This window comes from Dipodomys ordii, unplaced genomic scaffold (genome assembly GCF_000151885.1).
Source record: "Dipodomys ordii isolate 6190 unplaced genomic scaffold, Dord_2.0 Scaffold13, whole genome shotgun sequence".
Lineage (NCBI taxonomy): Eukaryota > Metazoa > Chordata > Mammalia > Rodentia > Heteromyidae > Dipodomys > Dipodomys ordii.
This window is the reverse complement of record NW_012267229.1, coordinates 15,939,560-15,959,193: the sequence shown is the minus strand read 5'-3', so window position 1 is coordinate 15,959,193 and position 19,634 is coordinate 15,939,560. Positions and strand designations below refer to the sequence as shown.

Here is a 19,634-nt window from a genome sequence, read left to right as displayed (position 1 = left end):
AATGGTAGAGATCTCTGCCAGACTGTATCCCCAACTCTAAAGATTACATAGATAGCCGGGCGCTGGTGGCTCACGCCTGTAATCCTAGCTACTCAGGAGGCTGAGATCTGAGGATCATGGTTCAAAGCCAGCCCGGGCAGGAGAGACCGTGAGACTCCTATCTCCAATAAACCACCAGAAAACCGGAAGTGGCGCTGTAGCTCAAATAGTAGAGCGCTCGCCTTGAGCTGAAGAGCTGAGGGACAGCGCCCAGGCCCAGAGTTCAAGCCCCATGACCGACAAAAACAAAAACAAAACAAAGATTACATAGATATGAAAATATTAGCAGATGCTCCCAAATGTCTGTATAATATACACATTACTGACAGGGCACACATCACCAATTGTATATTCATAGATGCAAATAGTAGGTATGCCCAAGCCTGGTGATTAACTCACAACTTCAGGTAATCGCTAAATGTTACCTGGCTAAATGGGTACACACAAACAGGTATTCAGCACAACTATAGACTCCTCTAGGATTCATGAACTAAAAATATGCACATGACCCAACACATATACACAACTATCTGCTTGCAACTAAGGCGTGTTCTCAGTCCTGTCCTGGACAAGCCATAAGCTTGGGAGATAAGGTTTGAAAGCATAAACCACTTGAGAATAAGACAGAACTGAATCAAGGGGAAGACTGAGGGCAGAGGGGCAGAGGTCATGGAGATGATGGAGTGGTCAGGAAAAGTGCTTACAGGAGAAAGCCATTAAACCAAGCCTTGAAGGATCAGAGAAGTTGTTGACAAATGGAGCTGAGAAGAGTGCTTAGTGGAGAGAGAGTGGGTAAACTAGGGAGGACAAACATAGCACACACACACACACACACACACACACATCATTGCTGAGTGTCTCTTGAAGCACATGCTGCCTTGGGTTTTGGGCTTTTTTTTTCTTTCTGAGTTTGTCACTTTTCTGGCACCATATACATAATAAAAATCAATAAAGGCAGTTATGGCTAGACCCAACAGCAGTCCAATGTATTTTGAAACCAACTGCAGATTGGGGCTGGGAGGGGAATTACCAAGCTGATTACAGCAGGTCTCTTGGAGCAGAAAGGATGGTTTCAAGGAAGGCTTGAGGTCAGGGGTTCCAAGCCCCTTCTGCTCCCGGTGACATCCTGAGACTCACTAAACAGTTTGCAGATTCTGCAAAAGGTAGGCCAAATTCACTCCACCCCTGAAAGCAATGACCCTGGCCAACACCACTAAGGGGGACAGAAAGTGAATGATGGAGCACGAGTGGCAAAACACACTGTGGAGAGATGGGAAGCCAATCATTCCCACATCCTTACTCACTCTGGACCTCTTCCCCTCTGAGCGGGATCCTAAGATCCCGCTTCATCCCTCGTTCCTCTTTCCGATACTTTCTTCAGCCTGTTTTCCTCTGCTTCTCCAACCTTTTCATCCTGGTTCTTGTTCGCCTCAGGCATGAGCCCCAAATCTCAATCCTCAGCCCTTCACTCCCGCCTCTGCTTCAGATCAGGGATTTCTGTTTTCACGACAGAGCTGGATTTGTCCTCTTTCTCAATCTGGTCCATCCACACCCGTCCTTAATCCCAGTTGAGTCACCCCAGGCTCTCCTCTCTCCTCCCTCCCCCTCCCCTCCCCTCTCTCCCTCCCTCCCTCCCTCCCTCCCTCCCTCCCCCAGCGTGGGAGGATTACACCTCCCAGTTACAAAGCCCCTCAACGAATGAATGAGCGAACAAACAAGGCAAGAATGCTAGGGGCGGGGCCTGGAGGGGGCGTGGCCGGGCGGGGCGGCGGCCGAGGCATAGGCCATAGAGCCCTCAGAAGGTTGAGCTAGAGTGGCCGCATGCGTACTTGGACACGCCGGGCTCTCCCGGAAGACCCTGTGGACCGAGGCGGAAACGGAAACCAGTTTGGAGGGCGAGAAGTAGTCGCGGCGTGTGGAAGTTGAGGCCCCTTGGAGACCAGGTGAGGGGGGCCACGAGGGTCAGTTCCGGAACCTGAGGTTGCGGGAGAGGTAGGGGCGGGAGGATTCTGGACCCGCGACCCCGGCGGGATGCAGTGGGCGGGGCCCGAGGGCGGAGGGGGCGGGCGGGGCGGGGCCTGAGGCCGAGGCCGGGGGCCCGGCGTCCCGGTGAGAATCTGCTCTCCCCGAAGTCCCGGTCGCGCGGCCCCTAGGCGTCCCACATGGCGGTCCGAGCGTCGTTCGAGAACAACTGTGAGATCGGATGCTTTGCCAAGCTCACCAACTCCTACTGCCTGGTGGCTATCGGAGGATCGGAGAACTTCTACAGGTGTGGCCAGTGGAGGCGGGCGGGGGGCCGGGTGTCGGGGTTGGGCTCCCGGCCGGTGACCACCGAGTCCCTGTCCCCACAGTGTGTTCGAGGGCGAGCTCTCCGATACCGTCCCCGTGGTGCACGCGTCCATCGCGGGCTGCCGCATCATCGGGCGCATGTGTGTGGGTAAGGCCGACGGAGGACGACGCGGGCGAGGGCCGCACATCACTCGCTAACTCGTTAATCACACTCGTGGAAAGGACGCGGGCGTGACCGGGGATTTCCAGGCTTTCCTTGACTGCCTCCCGTTGATTGTGGAGACTGTCGCAACCTCTTTGGCAAAGGTCGCTCGCTCAGCCCGGGAGTAGTTGTGAATTAAGCACTTTCACTCTGGACCACACTCCTGTTTCGAAACGCCACTGGGAGATGGGAATTGAGCTCGTTTGGCTGTGGAGGAAGTTGAGACTCACCAAGTTCCACACCTTGGGTGGAGGAGGATTTGCATCTCGTCTCCCAGGAGTCACATTGCTTCCTCCTTCTGAGCATTTGTTTCTGCATCTGTGGGACTAAATTCTGGGTCATCCTGTTCAGCTTTTTTTTTTTTTTTTTGGTTGGTCATGGGGCTTGAACTCTGGGCACTAACCCTCAGCTCTTCAGCTCAAAGCTCTACCACTTTGAGCCACAGCTCCACTTCCGGTTTTCTGAGTGGTTTATTGGAGATAAGAGTACCACAGACTTACCTGCCCAGGCTGGCTTTGAACTGCAATCCTCAGATCTCAGTCTCATGAGTAGCTAGGATTACAGACGTGAGCCACTGGCCCCCGGCTCTATTTAGCTACATTTAAGTCTTAAATTCACTTTACCACATCTCTGAGAGGCGTCCCCATTTCCTAACCTCTTAAAGCACTGTTGACTCTGGCTTTGGGTCCTTTCTTTAATCTGTGTATCATTACTGCTACCCCTTGTTTCTTAGTTTTGCATATTGGGGTCACATAGAAATTCCCCTCCCCCTCCAATTAATTTTTTTGGTTGCCTGTCCTTGGATTTGAACTCGGCCTGGCACTGCCTGCCCTTCAGCTCCCCCCACCCCCAACACTAGCTCTACACTTCCATTCCTGGCTTTTTGGAGGATAGTTTTTTGGAGATAAGAGTCGCACAGTTTGCCCAAGCTGGCTTTGAATCGTGATCCGCAGAGCTCATTCTCCTGAAGAGTTTAGGATTACAAGCATGAGCCATCAGCACCCAGCTTAATTTCTTGTTTTTTGGTTGTTTTTTTTTTTTAATCTATGGTGGCCCTATGTATTTTTTGATTCACTAAAAACACCCTGATATCAACAACAAATCATGTTCAGAAGACTTGAAGCAAATTCTGACATAAGGGAGATTTTAGCCTGGTCCTTTCACAGGTTTAGAATTGTGGCTTCAAGAGGTTTAGTTGCCACATGTTACTATATAATGCAGGTAATTTTTTTTGTGTAAGGATACCACAGTGTATTCTTCCATTCTAATGAAAATAGACATTTGGGCAGTTTTCCATTTGGTCTTTTTGGAATATTGATGCTGTGTAAATATGGACATATGTTTGTATTTCCATTAGATATATAATACCTAGCAGTGAGATGATGTTCACTGTAGTAGGTCTAGATGCCAGCTAACTATCTGCAGTGGTTGGCCAATTTACACTGATCATTTCCTCCATATATTGCCAACACTTGGTATTGACAGTCTTTAAAAAGGGAGGTGTATACTGCTAGCTGGATTTTTTTTTTTTTTTTTTTGTCGGTCGTGGGGCTTGAACTCTGGGCCTGGGCGCTGTCCCTCAGCTCTTCAGCTCAAGGCCAGCGCTCTACCACTTGAGCCACAGCGCCACTTCCGGTTTTCTGGTGGTTTATTGGAGATAGGAGTCTCATGGTCTCTCCTGCCCGGGCTGGCTTTGAACCGTGATCCTCAGATCTCAGCCTCCTGAGTAGCTAGGATTACAGGCGTGAGCCACCAGCGCCTGGCTGCTAGCTGGATTTTTAAGTAGAAAGATAAAATTTATAATGCCAAGAACCTTTCTGTTAGTCCTGCTTCAATTCCCCTGTCATCCCTCGATGATGGTGGAAGGGACAAGGCTTATTAGGATAGATTCCTGGACCACTGAAGTTTTCCCAGGGAGTCCCTGGTTCCCTTGGTTTGAGTTGGAGGGCTAGGATCTGAGTTTAAAACTATCCTAGGGAAGCCAGATGAACTGGGTTGGGCTGGGTAGTGATATCCTCATAAGGGTGTCCCTTACAGCCCCAAAAGCAACTTTTATGTTCGTGGTTTGTCTTTGCCCCCATCTTCCAATTTGGGTCTCTCCAGGGAACAGGCACGGACTCCTGGTACCCAACAATACCACTGACCAGGAATTGCAGCACATTCGCAACTGCCTGCCAGACTCGGTGCAGATCCGACGGGTGGAGGAGCGGCTCTCAGCTCTGGGCAATGTTACCACCTGCAATGACTATGTGGCCTTGGTTCACCCAGACCTGGACAGGGTGAGGCAGCCCCACTTGGCCCAAGAGTCACACAACCAGCCTTATTAGGGGTTAGCCACTGGCTCTTTCCCTGAGACAAGAAGTAGTTTCTTTTTCTATCTTGGCTCTCTCAACTTCACATACTTATAGAAATAATGCTAATAAGGCCTTTGTAGTATGGTTAGCAATCATAAGATGGGGTAGACGTTAATCCGTTAGGGTTGGGAGATTGGCTCATCTAGTATAGATGATTACAGTTGAACTGGAGTGGGGGGGGGGAGATTAGTATAGAGGAGAAAAGGCAGCCAATGTAGGCCAGCCTCTAGATGTTCTGGGCATGCCTAGGTGTTAGAGGCTACCTAGCTGACCGACTGTAAGCTGTATCCTCCCCAGTCTGAGAGAAGCTTCCATATGCAGGTATGTAGTGGAGAAATAAGGGCCCAGAAGCCAAACTCTTGAGTAGTTTTGGCTAAAGTGTTCTAGGCCCTGAGCACAGTACCTTTGGCTAACAGGAAACAGAAGAAATTCTGGCTGATGTACTCAAGGTGGAAGTCTTCAGACAGACAGTTGCTGACCAGGTGCTCGTAGGAAGCTACTGTGTCTTCAGCAATCAAGGAGGACTGGTGCACCCCAAAACTTCAATTGAAGACCAGGATGAGCTATCCTCTCTTCTTCAGGTCCCCCTTGTGGTAAGCATTCCTACTCTCTGAACCCCATCTCCTGCCGAGGCAGATCTGTTTGCAGGTCTGGGTCATTATTATCTATTTTACTTTGGGATTGGAGCTGCAGGCCAGGGAGCAGATTTCTGGGAGCAGAGTCCTCACTGGGGAGGCAAGAATTTGGCTGTTGGTGCCTGGTGCCATGCTGAGCCCATCCTTTGGCAGGCGGGCACTGTGAACCGAGGGAGCGAGGTGATTGCTGCAGGGATGGTGGTGAATGATTGGTGTGCCTTCTGCGGCCTGGACACAACCAGCACTGAGCTGTCCGTGGTTGAGAGTGTCTTCAAGCTGAATGAAGCCCAGCCGAGCACCATTGCCACCAGCATGCGGGATTCCCTCATTGACAGGTACCTGGGGCCATTGTAGGGGCTCATTTTGCCTTTGAGGGCAAGGGAAGAAGATGCAGCCTAGGTTAAGCAGCTGCTAAGTAGTGATAGGACAAAGCCAGCAAACGTGTCTTGTGGGTCTGCTCATCTTCATTTTGAAACACTCAGTTCTGTAGGCAAACTTTTCCTATGCTATGTCTTATTTGTTCATTGACCATGTTTTTATAGTTTATGTCTGTATCAGATAGACATGGACTGTTGGCTAGGAAAAATGTGGAGACTACTTAGTCTTGAATGGTTGAAGGTGGATACTGCAACAAAATTGCAATCTGAATTTTTCTGAGTTAAAAACAAAAATGGATCCTTAACTCTAGAGATTTTGAAATATCCTAATCATTTAAAGAACAAACATTCCTCAAGTTTCTGAAACCTGATAATACCTCCTAAAACTGTAATAAAATACTGTATTTAACAATAAAACTTGAGGAAGTGTCATTAAAATCAGGCAGAATTGCTAGTTACCCACAATGACTGTAGAGCATTTTCTGGTAGTCTTTACTTGTACAATTAGGTAAGAGATGGATATTGAGAAGGAGGCAAATACTCACCAGCCTCTGGTTGGGCTGTGTTTGTAGTGCCCATGAACTTCATGATGAAGATGCCAGATAGGCAACTAAGAAGTATATTACTCAGAGTTAAGATGATGATTATCAACTACATTAAGAATGTTTTCATTTAATCCTAGAGAATAGATCTGTCTTCTAGCCTTGTATTTGTGGCCTTTTATATTAACATTAATAAAAGAACGTTCTGGAAAAGGGGCCAAAATTTTGGCTCCAGCCTGGCCACTTGTAGTTGGGCATGCCATTTTCTCTGAGCATCCTTGCCCTTTTTGCCAACATGGTCAGTGTATGTGTGTCTTGTACCTCTGTGCACACCTGCATTACCAGCACCAAGGCTTGAACTCAAGTCCTAGAGCTCTTGCTTGGCTTTTTCACTTAAGGTTGGTGTTCTGCCATTCGACTATACCTCCACTCTTGGGCTTTTTGCCAATTAATTAGAGCCTCTTGGAATTTTCTGCCCAGGCTGGCTTTTAACCTCCATCTTCAGATCTCAGCTTCCTGAGTAGCTAGGATTACAGATGCGAGTCACCCCACACAGCTGAAGCTCTAGTTTATGAATAAACTGTTGAATAAATTGGCCCATCTGAGTGCATAGAGAATTATTTTCTTTAGGGGGGTTAGTAAGATTTTAACTCATGTTTTTGCACTTGCTAGGCAGGTATATCATCACTTAAGCATTCTCCCAGACCTTTTTGCTTTATAAAACTGTTCAAATAGGGTTTCAAATATGTGTACAAGCTGTTTATACTTCCCAAGTAGTTGAGATTTCGATTGAAAGGTGTAGCATCTTGAGATTGCTTCACCTAGGCTGGCTTTGAAGTGAGATTCTCTGGACTTCTGCATCTTGAGTAGCTAGCATTACAAGTTAGAGCCACCACACCCTTCAGAAAGAATATTTTTACTTTGCTGGACTGTGACATAGGTTGTAGACACATCTGGAACTTGAACAGGATTAGGTGAGGCTGAGAGTGTACCTTCTGGGCTGTTCTTGAACAAAGGTTTAGGGGGTGCGGCAAGGTGTGCCCTGTGAAACATACTGACAAAGCCCCTTTTTCTCTCTGCAGCCTCACATGAGTCACCTTTTATGCTGTTCTGCCAGTGCCTGCATCTGGACTTTGGCTCTCTATTCTTGCCTTGGCTAGTCTATACCAGATGCTGGCAGGGAGGTGTGGCAGAGAAGTCAATGGAACTGAGTGACTGAGCGCCCAGCCCTTCTTCACTTGTGCCATCTCTTGAATCTTGTTACTCAGAAACCTGCCAGGTCATGCTGGCTCGTCAGTCCCTGTGGCTCCTAGATGAGAGTTCTGCTGGCTTTTGCCACCCCATTAAAGGGTATTAAATACCTCTCAACCTTTCCAAGTGTGTTGTTTGTGGGCCTCAACCTTGTGTAAACTCTTCCTCAACCCCCAACTGTTCCAAGGTCCTGGGAAAGCTGTGTGGGGTTGTCATCACCAGCTCTCTCCCTCATCAGGGATGAGACTTCCAGAGCAAGAGGAAGAAGCACCTTTCACCATAGTTCTCACACTTTTCACCCAACTTCTGTCCTGGTTTTCTCCAAGATGATGATAATCTTTCCACTTTTTTGAGGGGGCTGGGGAGGAGGTTCGTCATGGGCTTTTGCTCAAGGCTAACACTCTACCGCTGAGCCACAGTGCCACTTCTTGTTTTCTGGTGGTTAATTGGCCATAGTCTCGGGGATTTTCCTGCCTGAGCTGGCTTTGGAACAGTGATCCTCAGGTGTCAGCCTCCTGAGCAGCTAGGATTATAGGTGTGAGCCGCCAGCGCCCAGTTTTTTCCACTTACTTCCTACCAGTCAGGAGGGCCCCGGAAGTGTTGGACATCTCTGCCTCAGTGCATTCTTCTGTGACCTAAGGTGGATGGGGCCATTGTTGTCTTAGAGTGCTGGGAGTCCTGAAGCTGGCTTGTGTGTCTTAAGTACCTGGGCAGTACGTGGGCGGAGCCTTGGAGCAGTTGGGCGGGATTGGTCACTAGCATTGTGCTCCCGCCCCTGAGCTTGGAATCCCTGGGTTCCACCGGTGCGGTGACGCCATCACGTTAGCGTGGGGCTCCACGTGATCTCCAGTGGTACGCCGCTGATCGGCTGGCGGGCCAGAGGTGAGGGGGGCTGGCAGCGGGTTAAGCTGTTGCTGAAGCGGAGCAGACGGTCTTCCCATCCGGCAGACCATGGGCGCTCAACTGAGCGGAGGCCAGGGCGCCCCCGAGCAGGCGCAGCCCCCGCCCTCTCCCGCGGCAGGGCCGGGGCCCCAGCCCGAGCCCGGCCCGTGGGGGCCGCTGGAGGACGTGCGCTTCCTCATCGTCTGCACCTCCTGGTACTGACGCGGCCGCCCTGGAGCACGTGAGCTGCCTGCCGCCCCGCCCTTTAATCCTCCCCACGCCGACCCTCAACGCTGGCGCCGGGAGACTCCGGTCCTGGGGACTGGAAGTTCCCACAGAGCTGCCTCAGGTGTACGGCTCCATCTAGACTCGACCAACCCTGAACTTCATTGCTAGCTTGCGCCACACGCAGCTCTCCGTGCTCACCACCCCTCTCCCCAGCTGTCTGCGTGCTGTACGGAGCTAGATCCAGGCCAGGCTTTCTGGGAAGAGCCTGAGGCCTATCGGACCCTCACTGCTAGAACTGAGCTCCTGCCTGCGGCCCAGGTCCCGATGCCACGTGCAGTGACTTTACTTAACGCGGCCGCTCCCCATCCGAGGATGTCTGAGTGATGTGGCAGATGATGCATCTGGGGCAACTCGAAGGTACCCCGAAGCCCCCTCGTCCCCCTGAATTAAACCTTCTCTTTGAACCCGTTCTTTGTTCTCATACCCCAGGGAAATGACACTCTGTGTATTTTTGTTTTATTTAGAAATGATTTAAAAAACATTATACAAAGGCTGATCAGTTTAAAATGTGACCGACACAGAAATGTGATGTTCCCCAGGCTGAGGGGGCTGGGCTCTAGGGCCCCCCAGCGCTCTGCTCCTCTCTGACTGCCCTGACCTGGGATGGACAAACGGATGACCACAGGCAGGAGAATCCGTGATTGGAAGCCGCTAGGCTGAGCCCGCTCTGGGCCTGCCCCTGCATCCCTCACATCTGCAGCGTGGGCTGCCTGCCTCCATCTCCTGCTCTTTCTCAGCTGGCCTTGTACCGGGAAGCCAATAGGGGAGCCTGGGGAGCCTAGAGCCTTCAAGAAGTGAGAGCACCAACCTGAGGAGTGGAGAGGAACCAGGAAGAGGCAGGGAGGGAGGCCAGGAAGAGATGGATAGAGGAGACACTGATCTAGAGAGGTCCACAGATGAGACATAAGACCTAGCCAGCCCACTGGATGGTCCAAGCAGGTAATAACCTCTCTGTGCTTCATCTGAGGGCATGATAAAAGTTACCCTTGGCTTCCCAGGGGCTACATGAGTTCCATGTGAGTAGACAGGTGTGAGCTAATAAAGTGCTTTGCAAAGTATAAAACGCTGTACAAACCTATGAATCACTAATATCTCTGCAGTTGTTCCCCGCCTGCCCCAGGGAGCCTGCCCTTGGCCAAAATGAGAAAAAACAGAATGATGATAACAGGGGACACAGTGGAACTCACATGGGAGCCTCTGGGACAAGAGATTTTACTTGAGACAGTTCCCAGGGCAGCAAGAGTCCCTGTCTTTGCTACAGACTAAGCCAACCTAGAGTTCAGAGGCCACAGGGTAGGGACAAGGCCCATGCAGGCTCAGAGGGTAAGGGTGGCATCTGAGACCCTGCCAGCACCCTGAAGACTGCCTGGCACTGCTTTTTGGCTTTGGCAGAGAGCCAGTGGTCATCACTGCACCCTTTGGTCTTGCCTAGGGCTTCTCAGTGACCAGCGGGGCTGCCTCTGCTAGACTGGAGCAAGTCAAGCGGAGCCCTAGCAACTCCTGCCAGAAGTGAAGAGTGGGTCCAAGAAAGTAAAAAAGGGAGGCCCCTAGATTTGGGGCTGCTACCAGTTGGGGTACCCTTTTCCTAAGAACCAATGCATGAAGATGGACCCAGTAAGCTAGATTGCCAGAGCCAAGATCATAGCATAAACACTGCTTCTGGCTGAGAGATTGAGTTGCCTCAGGGTTGCTGGAGATGTGGGCATTGAGTACAGCAGAAGGCTGCACCGTACTCCCAAGGCCATGACTGTGGTGGTCATCTCTAGAGCCATCTCTCACCTAACTAGTCAGGCCACCAGCAACAGGCTGGATGGAGCAGGGCTGGGGGCAGGGTTAATGGAGAGGGGCATGGAGGATGACCACGAACTTGGATCAGCCTCTGGAAACAGGGTCAGTTCCTGCCCCAGTTCTTGAGCCTCATGAGAGGGCCCCAGCTCATTCTGGCTTGCTAGCATAACCTTAGCAGCACCTTGGTCCTTATCACCTGGGGGAAGGCCACCGCCACACTGGCCTCATCACTAAGACAATCACCTCTAATTCATCTAAAGCCTTAAGCAGCCTTTGCAAAATGGGACTTTAAACAGTAGTGACAGGACATTTAAATATTCACGATATGACATCTGGGTCCTGGTTAGACCCAGCCAGGTCACAGCCCCGCCTGCAGCATGTGACCTTAAATCCTGGGTCTCAGAGGAAACTTGACAAGTGGAGCAGGGTTCCTGAAGGATCTGCTGTTTGCCAGCAGGAGAAACCCAGGCTTGTTGCCCACCACGTTGGCAGCAGGGGTCCTGTAGCCTTGGAGGACAGTGGGGGTAAAGGTAGAGGGACATCTGACCAGCAGGTGTTGGCAGAAGGTGACGGGGGGCTAGTGGCATCTCCCAGTTGGGGGATGTGAGCTAGTGCTGGCTTGCCACAGAAGGTATTGGGTCCTAGCCAGGACCAGAGCTGTGGTACAGTGATACCACAGGGTTCAGTGACCATAGGGGCTCCTCCTGGTATGGTCCCTGCCTTCTGATGGGGCCTGGCCTATTCTCTTGAGGGAGTGGACCCAGGGCAGAAGGCTGGCCACTGGGTGCCAGACACCCACCCTGGGGCACAGCCACCATCACTCCCTAACCCACACTCAGCCTAGACCAATGCACCCACCACTTCAGCTGTACGACCCTGGCCTAGGGGCCTGCTGGACCCAGTGGGCAGTGGCCAGAGCTGCCCCTCAGACCCTGGTGAGGAAGGGCCTGGATGGCCGGACCAAGTGGACAGAGAGGGCTCTGGGCTTCTCATACCCACTCCTGGACTGGCCGCTTATAGTAGGTGACAGGCTGAGGGCCTGCTTTGTTCTTGAACTGGAAGATAGTGTAGACGAGCACCAGGATGCAGAGAGACAGGATGCAGGGGATGACCACTGCCACAGCATTCACAGAGCCTGGTACGTCATTGATGGTCACCATGATGCCCACATCATCCTGGGGTAGCCGCCGCTCTTTGCGCCGCTCCACCTCCTTTTGATTGCAGCCCATCCAGTCACGCAGGATGTTGCGTGGGTAGCCTGGCTCTACGCTCAGTTTCTGGTTGTCAAACTTCCAGTAGTCCCGACCCTTGTAGAAGTAGGTGTAATCTGCAGAAATAGAGCTCAGCATCACCTGTCCAGAGCACTTGCTGGCACCGTTCAGGGTCAGTACAAGGGTATAGGGTGCTGTGGCAGTGCGTGGGAGGGGAACTCTGAGGGATGGGTGGCATGTGAGGCAGAGGGAGTGCACTGTTGGAACTGTGGAAGTAGGGTGGTTGGTTGCACTGTGGAGTCAACAACAAGCTACAGAGAAGGGGACCCATCAGCTCATAGGTGGTGGGAATCCACTGAGGAAATTTAAGTAGAACTGGGAAATGGTTCAATTTGTGCTGTCCAGACAGGACCATTCTCAGCCTAGAGACAGCTCTGTCTCATGAGGGCCAGATCAAGCCTTCCACTCTGCGCTCCAGGGCTGCCTGAGCCAAGGGAGCAAGATTTCTTCTGTTGACCACAGACACTATCTCTCCACAATTATGAACTATTTTTGACTTGGCACATAGTGCAACACAGGTGCAGGGTCTTTGGGCCCTTCTAGGAAGAAATGGGAAAGGCTGGAAGGAAAAGTTGGGCAGGTCTGCCAAGTCATTTCCTAGGTAGCCAGATATTCCTAGGCCCTCAGCAACAGCCTGAGCAGTCCAGAGATAGGAAAACAACTCTCAGACTCTCCTCATTGGCTGGCTTTTACCTTGGAAGGGAATTTCATTGGTCAAGGTCCTTGATGTCACCTGTCTCTAAGGCTCTTCAAAAAGGAAGATCACATGTTTACACCATCAGGTACACAAACCAGCTGACAACTGCTGTCCCCTGTGGCCATTGGCTTTAGAAGTAGTGAGCTTGACAGTGGTCTCTAATGTGACATCCTCTGCCTCGTTGCTATCTACAGTATTTATTCTCCTCCTAGCTTTTATTGCTGCTTTGTTTTCTGATGCTATGAGAACTACACAAATCTTGTGCACTGCTATATCCTAATCCCCTCTTCCATACAAAATGGTTCTCAGCCATTATTGTGGAGTGAGTGAATCCTGTCATTTTACATAAACCCAATAAGAAGGTGCTGCTGTTTAAAAAAAAGCTAAAACTTACATAGTGTAGACATGTGCAGGCATCCTTACAAAGACATTATATTAAGGCAAATGCCATTATTATCTTCATTTTATAGAGGATACTGAAAAAACTGCTTTTCCAAAATTCATAGAAAGTGGTGTGGATAATCTGTGTGAACCCACCTACCCTGGCTCTACAGTCTGCTTTTTGTTGTTGTTGTTGTTCGTCTTTTTTTGGGGGGGGGTCTTGGAGGCTGAACTGTAGGCCTGCACACTGTCCCTCAGCTCTTCAGCTCAAGGCTAGTCCCTACCACTTGAGCGACAGCACCACTTCTGGCTTTTTTCTGCTTATGTACTTGAGTTCAAGCTCCAGGACTAGTAAAAAAAAAATCCTTTAAAAATATTAGCTTTTGTGCCATTTTTTACAAACCGTATTCTTTGTGAATCCATTTTTCTCCCCCCCTCCCTCACCGTTAGTCAAGGGGCTTAACTTAGGGCCTGGGCACTGTCCCAGACTAGCACTCTACCACTTTGAACCACAGCACCAAGTTTTCTGGTAGTTCATCAGAAATAAGAGTCTCACAGACTTTCCTGCCCTGCCTGGCTTCACATTGCAATCCTCAGATCTCAGCTTCCTGAGTAGCTAGGATTATAGGCATGAGCCACTGGCACCTTCCCAGCCCTGTTCACTTGTTTTTTGTAGCACTGGAGTTGGAACTCAGGGCCTTGTGCCTTGTGCTTGCTCCATCCTAAGATATCCTTCAGCTTCAGAGTCTGCTTTTGACCCTATCAACAATTATGGATGCCTCTTCTGCACCTAGCAAGATCTGACCCCTCCTATTGAGAGAAGTCCCTAGTCTTGTAGGTAGGGAGACAGATTATGAGTCCCTTTGCCAACTTTCTTCCAGGAAGAGCTTAAGAAATATCTCATAATCTTTTTAAAGCTTTACTTTCCAGCTGTCTGTCTTAAGCCCTGTAAATAAGAACCTTTGGGCAACCCCTTATTCATCATTACTTTTCAGATCTGACTACCAAGGAGCTCTTAGAGAACAGCAGAGGACCACTGTTTTAAAGGAATGAACTCAGCCCACAAAAACATCTCAATTGTGAGTCATTCCTGCAGGTGAAAATGTGTGCCTTGGTAGCTGGAAAGCTAGTTAATTTGCTGTGTGAAATAGGACAAGAGGGACAGCTGTCAGCCAGCAGGCTGAATTTCTTACACTGGGTATCAGATATACTGAGAGTATATCTGGGGTATATAAAATCAGCTCCCCCCTCTCCCTGCCTCACTGGCCCGTTACGTACATCCTTCCTTGCTGATGAAGGCCCCTTGGGGGGCCTGTGGGATGCCCTTCCACACGGTGATGGGCTTGGGGTAGCCAGGGTCTGTGGCTCGCCGCTCCTCGCTGTAGCGCCAGTACCGCTCGCCTTTGAAAAAGTACGTCTTGCCCACAGGTTCCCAACGCAGAGCTGTGTCGATACCTTCACGGGGTAAGCAACTGCCCAGCTCCCCCAGGCTGTGGGGGTACCCAGGTTCCACTGTGACCTCCTTAAATACCCAGTACTTATCACCTGTGGGAAAGAGAAGCTCAGGATCAGGATTCCCAAATCACTCAATGCCATCCATCTTTTTCCTACAGAATGTCAGTCTTTGGCCTCAGTGGATCTTGGAAGCAAGAAGCCAGAGCCTAATCACAGATCCTGGGCGATGTGTTCCATATGTCTACGTCCTATGCTCAACCCCCGTGACCTTTTCTTCTCTCCTCTGTGACAGTGTCAGGCAATCCTGTGCCTTTCTGTTAGGGATAGAAGGGCCCTTGGAGGAAATATGCTTCCTACCCCACCTCTTCCAGTTTAGAGTGGATAAAGGACATCTCAAGGACAGGGAACTGTCTCAGGTCTCATAGCACAAGCTTCATTACCTTTGAAGAAGACAAATCTTCCATCAGACCTTTCATAGGCTGCATCTATGCGGGCAGGCAGGCCTTTCCAGAACTGCTCAATCTGCATGGGGTAGCCCTCCTGCACCCGGTTATTGCGTAGGCGCCAGAACCAGCGATCCTAGGTGAAGAGAGAAAGGGATATAGCAGGCCCTGCCTGTGAATGTAGTCATCTCAGCCCAGGGACTCAAGCCTCACCCAACACCATCCTGTGAGCTTAGCCTCACAATCTCCCTGGTATCTATCCATTTGCTGCTTCTAACTTTTATGAGGATGCTCATGTAACTCATCATTTAAACCTCCCTAACTGTCCAAGAACAATGAACCAAACCTGGTTTGGGAGGAGGTATGGAAAAGCTGGAAAGGAGGATGCTGGTGCCTAGAGAAGCCACAGGAGGGCAGCAGAGAGTCACGGATTGCCAGGTAACCTTGGGAATCCCAGTATAGTAATGGGAAGGATAAAAGCCTTACTTGTTTATGAACACTTGGAGAGGAACAAAGAAAAATGAATTTAGAGCCAGGTGCCAGTGGCTCATGCCTATAATCCTAGCTACTCAGGAAGCTGAGATCTGAGGATTGCAATGTGAAGCCAGCCAGGGCAGGAAAGTCTGTGAGACTCTTATTTCTGATGAACTACCAGAAAACTGGAAGTGGTGCTGTGGCTCAAAGTGGTAGAGTGCTAGCCTAGGACAGTGCCCAGGCCCTAAGTTAAACCCCTTGACTGACGGTGGGGGGGGGGGAGAGAAAAATGGATTCACAAAGAATACGGTTTGTGAAAAATGGCACAAAAGCTAATATTTTTAAAGGATTTTTTTTTTTTTTTTGCTAGTCCTGGAGCTTGAACTCAAGTACTGGGCACTGTCCCTAAGCGTCTTTTGCTCAAGGCTAGCACTCTACCATTTGAGCCACAGCGCCACTTCTGGCTTTTTCTGTTTCTGTGGTACTAAGGAATTGAACTCAGCGCTTCATGTATGCTAGGCAAGTACTCTATTACTAAGCCACATTTCTAGTCTTTTAAGGGATTTTTTTGGGCGGGCGGGGGGGATCAGTTCTGAGGCTTGAACTCTGAGTCTGGGAGCTGTCCCTGAGCAATTTAGCTCAAGGCAAATACTCTAGCACTTGAACCACACCACCACTTCTGGTTTTCTGGTGGTTAATTGGAAATAAGGGTCTCATAGGCTGGGTGCTGGTGACTCATGCCTGTAATCCTAGCTACCCACCAGAAAACTGGAAGTGGCACCGTTGTTCAAGTGGTAGAGTGCTTGCCTTGAGCTGAAGAGCTGAGGGACAACACCCAGGTCCAGAGTTCAAGCCCCATGACCAACAACAGCAACAAAAGAATCTCATGGCTCATGGACTTTCCTGCCTGGGCTGGCTTGGAACAGCGATCCTCAGATCTTAGCCTCCTGCGTAGCTAGGCATGAGCTACCAGCACCTGGCTTAAAGGATTTTTTTTGGGTGGGGAGTGGTCCTCAGTGGGGCTTGAACTCTGGGCCTGGATGCTGTTCCTGAGCTCTTCAGCTCAAGGTTAGTACTCTACCACTTGAGTCACAGCACCAATTCCGGTTTTCTGGTGGTTAATTGGAGATAGGAGTCTCACATACTTTCCTTCCCTGGCTGGCTTTAAACCATGATCTGCAGATCTCAGCCTTCTGAGTAGCTAGGATTATAGGTGTGAGCCACCAGCACTGGCTTTAATGGATTTTTATTCTGACTTCTTTAAAGCTTCATTTTGACTTCACAACTCTTCCAAATCAGTCTGAGATTTTTTTTTTTTTTTTTGGTCCGGTCGTGGGGCCTGAACTTTGGGTCTGGGCGCTGTCCCTCAATTCTTCAGCTCAAGGCTAGCGCTCTACCACTTGAGCCACAGCACCACTCCTGGCTTTTTTCTTTTTGCTTATGGGGTGCTGAGGAATCGAACTCAGGGCCTCATGCATGCAAGGCAAGCGCTCTACCACTGAGCCACCTTCCCAGCCCCAGTCTGAGATATTTTGTGTGTGGGTGGGTGCGTGGGTGCGTGCGTGCGTGCGTGCGTGTGTGTGTGCACACGCTGCAATAGTGAGGCTTGAACTTAGAGCATTGTTTTCAGGTGTTTTTTTTTCCTCATCACTGGTGTTGCTGAGATATTATCTTGAGAAAGGCCAAATGATGAGGCACTGGTGGCTTGTGCCTGTAATCCTAGCTACTCAGGAGGCTGACACCTGAGGATCATGGTTCAAAGCCAGCCCAAGAAAGAAAGTCCATGAAACTTTTATGTCTTGTTAACCACCAGAAAACCAGAAGTGGAGCTGTGGCTCAAAGAGGTAGAATGCTAGCATTGAGTAAAAAGGCTCAGAGATAGAGCCCAGGCCCTGAGTTCAAGCCCCACAACTTGGAAGAAAAAGAAAAGGCCAAATGATATGCCTTAGAACCACTGAGTGCGACTGAGGCTGGTTACTTCTTGCTCTGTACTCGAAGTTCCCTGGGGAAACCTCCATTGCCCAGTGTGATGGAGACTTGCTGCACAGCTAACCAGATCGGTGAACACTGCTGCCCTGGTGGCCAGAAGTGAAGCCAGAAGGAAATTTTCCATTGTCAGCCCATCTGGGGGGGGGGGGTGTTGGCTTCAGAGAGCTTTCCCACTGGTCATGAGTGAGACAGGATAGTATAAAGTCCTAGTGATTTGGGGCCAACATGGAATGAGTCTGATGGGCCATTCTGCCTCTAGAGTTCTTTATGAGGGTAACAGGTCTACATTGCTGCTCAGCTTCTTCCTCAGTCCTGTCCTGCTTCTTGATCCTCTGACCTTTAGATGTTATACTAAAACTGACACCCAGTATGGGCCAAGTCTGCAGAACATCATGCCCAGTCAGCCATGGCTTATATGACAAGCCCAGAATGGATGATAAGATATAGCTTGGCCAGTGCCAGTGTCTCAGGACCTGGCAGGATCTGCAGATTCAGCTACCACTGATCCTACCTTGAGCCTGTCTGCATAGCAGTTTGATCTTCACACAGTCATTACTAGAAGGATGATTTCCCCCAGTGTCAGATGGACAATTGAGGTTCAGAGGAGGGCAACTTGCTCAATGTCAAGACAGAAACTATTTGCAGTTCCATCCCCATCATTAACCCCCAAGCAAGTTGTCAACCCAACAATATTTGTCCCTTCACCTCTTGGAAACAAGCTGACTTACCTGGCAGCACCAGAAAGAGACCTCCAGGTCCTGGCCACTAGGCCAGTTCTTGTCCAAGCTCTACAGTAGCCTGGTTCCAGAGCAAGAGTCTCCCCAAGTCTGTGGTGGGGGAAGGAGTAAAAGGACTTCAGTGGCACCTGTCCATCAGCCCTACCTTAAACACAAACATCTCGCCCCTGAAGAGGGCCACCGTGTTGAAGTTGCCATCACAGATGTTGGGTTTGGTGCCTGGAGTGGATGGTCGGTCCCCAAGGGGTGGCCGAGGGGGCCTGGGCTGGCGCTCATGTTTCCTCTCAGATGGTGAGTGGATCCTGCGGACTGGGAGTGTAGGGAGGGGCCTTGTGGGCTCCAGAGGCTCTGCTGGTGGTCCTGGAGAGAGAGGCTGCATCTTAGAGAAGAGCCAATGGTTCTCTGGGGCTTTCTACCATTACTGCAGGCAGCTCCTGGTCAAGCCTGTCACCTGGCCACCCATCAATTCACCCTGAGTTAACTCCCCCAATCTTCAAAAAGTAAATAGAAATAGCCACTGGATAGAGACACTCCTCTTCTTAATTCCTAAATCTGATAGTGCTCGCTCTTTCTCTCTCTCTGTCCCTCTCTCTCTCCCTCTCTCTGTCTTCTGTTATAAAAACAAATTTGTTCTTCCTCATGGTCAGAATCCCATGCCTTGTCCCTGCTTTCCTACATACACACTGGCCCATTTTTTCCATCTCCTTCATTCTTCAACCTGCTCCCCACCCAAACCGCTTGCCAAGATCATCAGTGACCTCTGTGTTATGGAATCCAACAGTTATTGACTCAAACTTTGTTGAGCATATGAATCATCTAGGGATCTGGATAAAGTGCAGATTATGACTCAGAGGGCTTATTAGTATGGGGCCTGCATATCTTCAAGATCTCAAGTGATGTGGCTGTTGCTGCTTTGGGGTCCACACATTGAATAGCAAGATCCTAGAAACACTCCTTTTCCAGGATCTGGTGCTCTCCTGGGTTCCCTGCAACCTCAGCAGCTGTTCCTCTGAGCCTCCTTTTTTTTTTTTTTTTTGGTCCATTGTGGAGCTTGAACTCTGGGCTTGGGCGCTGTCCCTGCTCTCTTCAGCTCAAGGCGAGTGCTCTACCACTTGAGCCACAGCACCACTTCCAGTTTTCTAGTGGTTTATTGGAGATAAGAGTCTCACTGACTTTCCTGCCCAGGCTGGCTTTGAACCATGATCCTCAGATCTCAGCCTCCTGAGTAGCTAGGATTACAGGTGTAAACTACCGGTGCCTGGCCCTCTGAGCCTCCTTTATTGCAATGTCTACCCTTCTCTAAAGATTGGGGTGCCCTGAACCCTCTTCACTTGTTTTCTTTCATCCTGGTGTAGTGCCTCTCAACTTGAGTACGTAGTAGGATCATCTGGGGACTTTTAAAAGTTCATCTCCTCGGGAAGCACACCCAATCATTAAAAAAAAAAAAATCTTTTTTTTTTCCCCAGTCTTGGGCACTGTCCCTAAGTTCATTTTGCTCAAAGCTAGTGCTCTACCACTTGCACTATAGTACCACCTTTGG

General features: G+C 50.0%; 2 protein-coding genes across 2 annotated transcripts in view; one reads left to right on the top strand and one right to left on the bottom strand.

The window, feature by feature from the left end:
• Positions 1-1,862: 1,862 nt before the first annotated feature.
• Positions 1,863-7,811, top strand: Eif6 (eukaryotic translation initiation factor 6). Its single transcript, XM_013011007.1, has 7 exons — positions 1,863-1,982; positions 2,171-2,308; positions 2,391-2,476; positions 4,634-4,809; positions 5,301-5,477; positions 5,673-5,854; positions 7,521-7,811. The coding sequence occupies exons 2-7, from the start codon at positions 2,202-2,204 to the stop codon at positions 7,528-7,530; spliced, it is 738 nt and encodes a 245-aa protein (XP_012866461.1). The 5' UTR covers positions 1,863-1,982; positions 2,171-2,201; the 3' UTR covers positions 7,531-7,811.
• A 1,485-nt stretch (positions 7,812-9,296) lies between these two features.
• The window catches only part of Mmp24 (matrix metallopeptidase 24 (membrane-inserted)), a 29,903-nt gene continuing 19,565 nt past the window's right edge, over positions 9,297-19,634 (bottom strand). Inside the window, exons 5-8 of the mRNA XM_013010742.1 lie at positions 18,240-18,454; positions 14,892-15,030; positions 14,275-14,541; positions 9,297-11,974 (exon numbers count right to left, since the gene is read on the bottom strand). Coding sequence (XP_012866196.1) covers positions 11,637-11,974; positions 14,275-14,541; positions 14,892-15,030; positions 18,240-18,454 — 959 coding nt within the window. The 3' untranslated portion in view covers positions 9,297-11,636. The remainder of the gene's footprint in view (positions 11,975-14,274; positions 14,542-14,891; positions 15,031-18,239; positions 18,455-19,634) is intronic.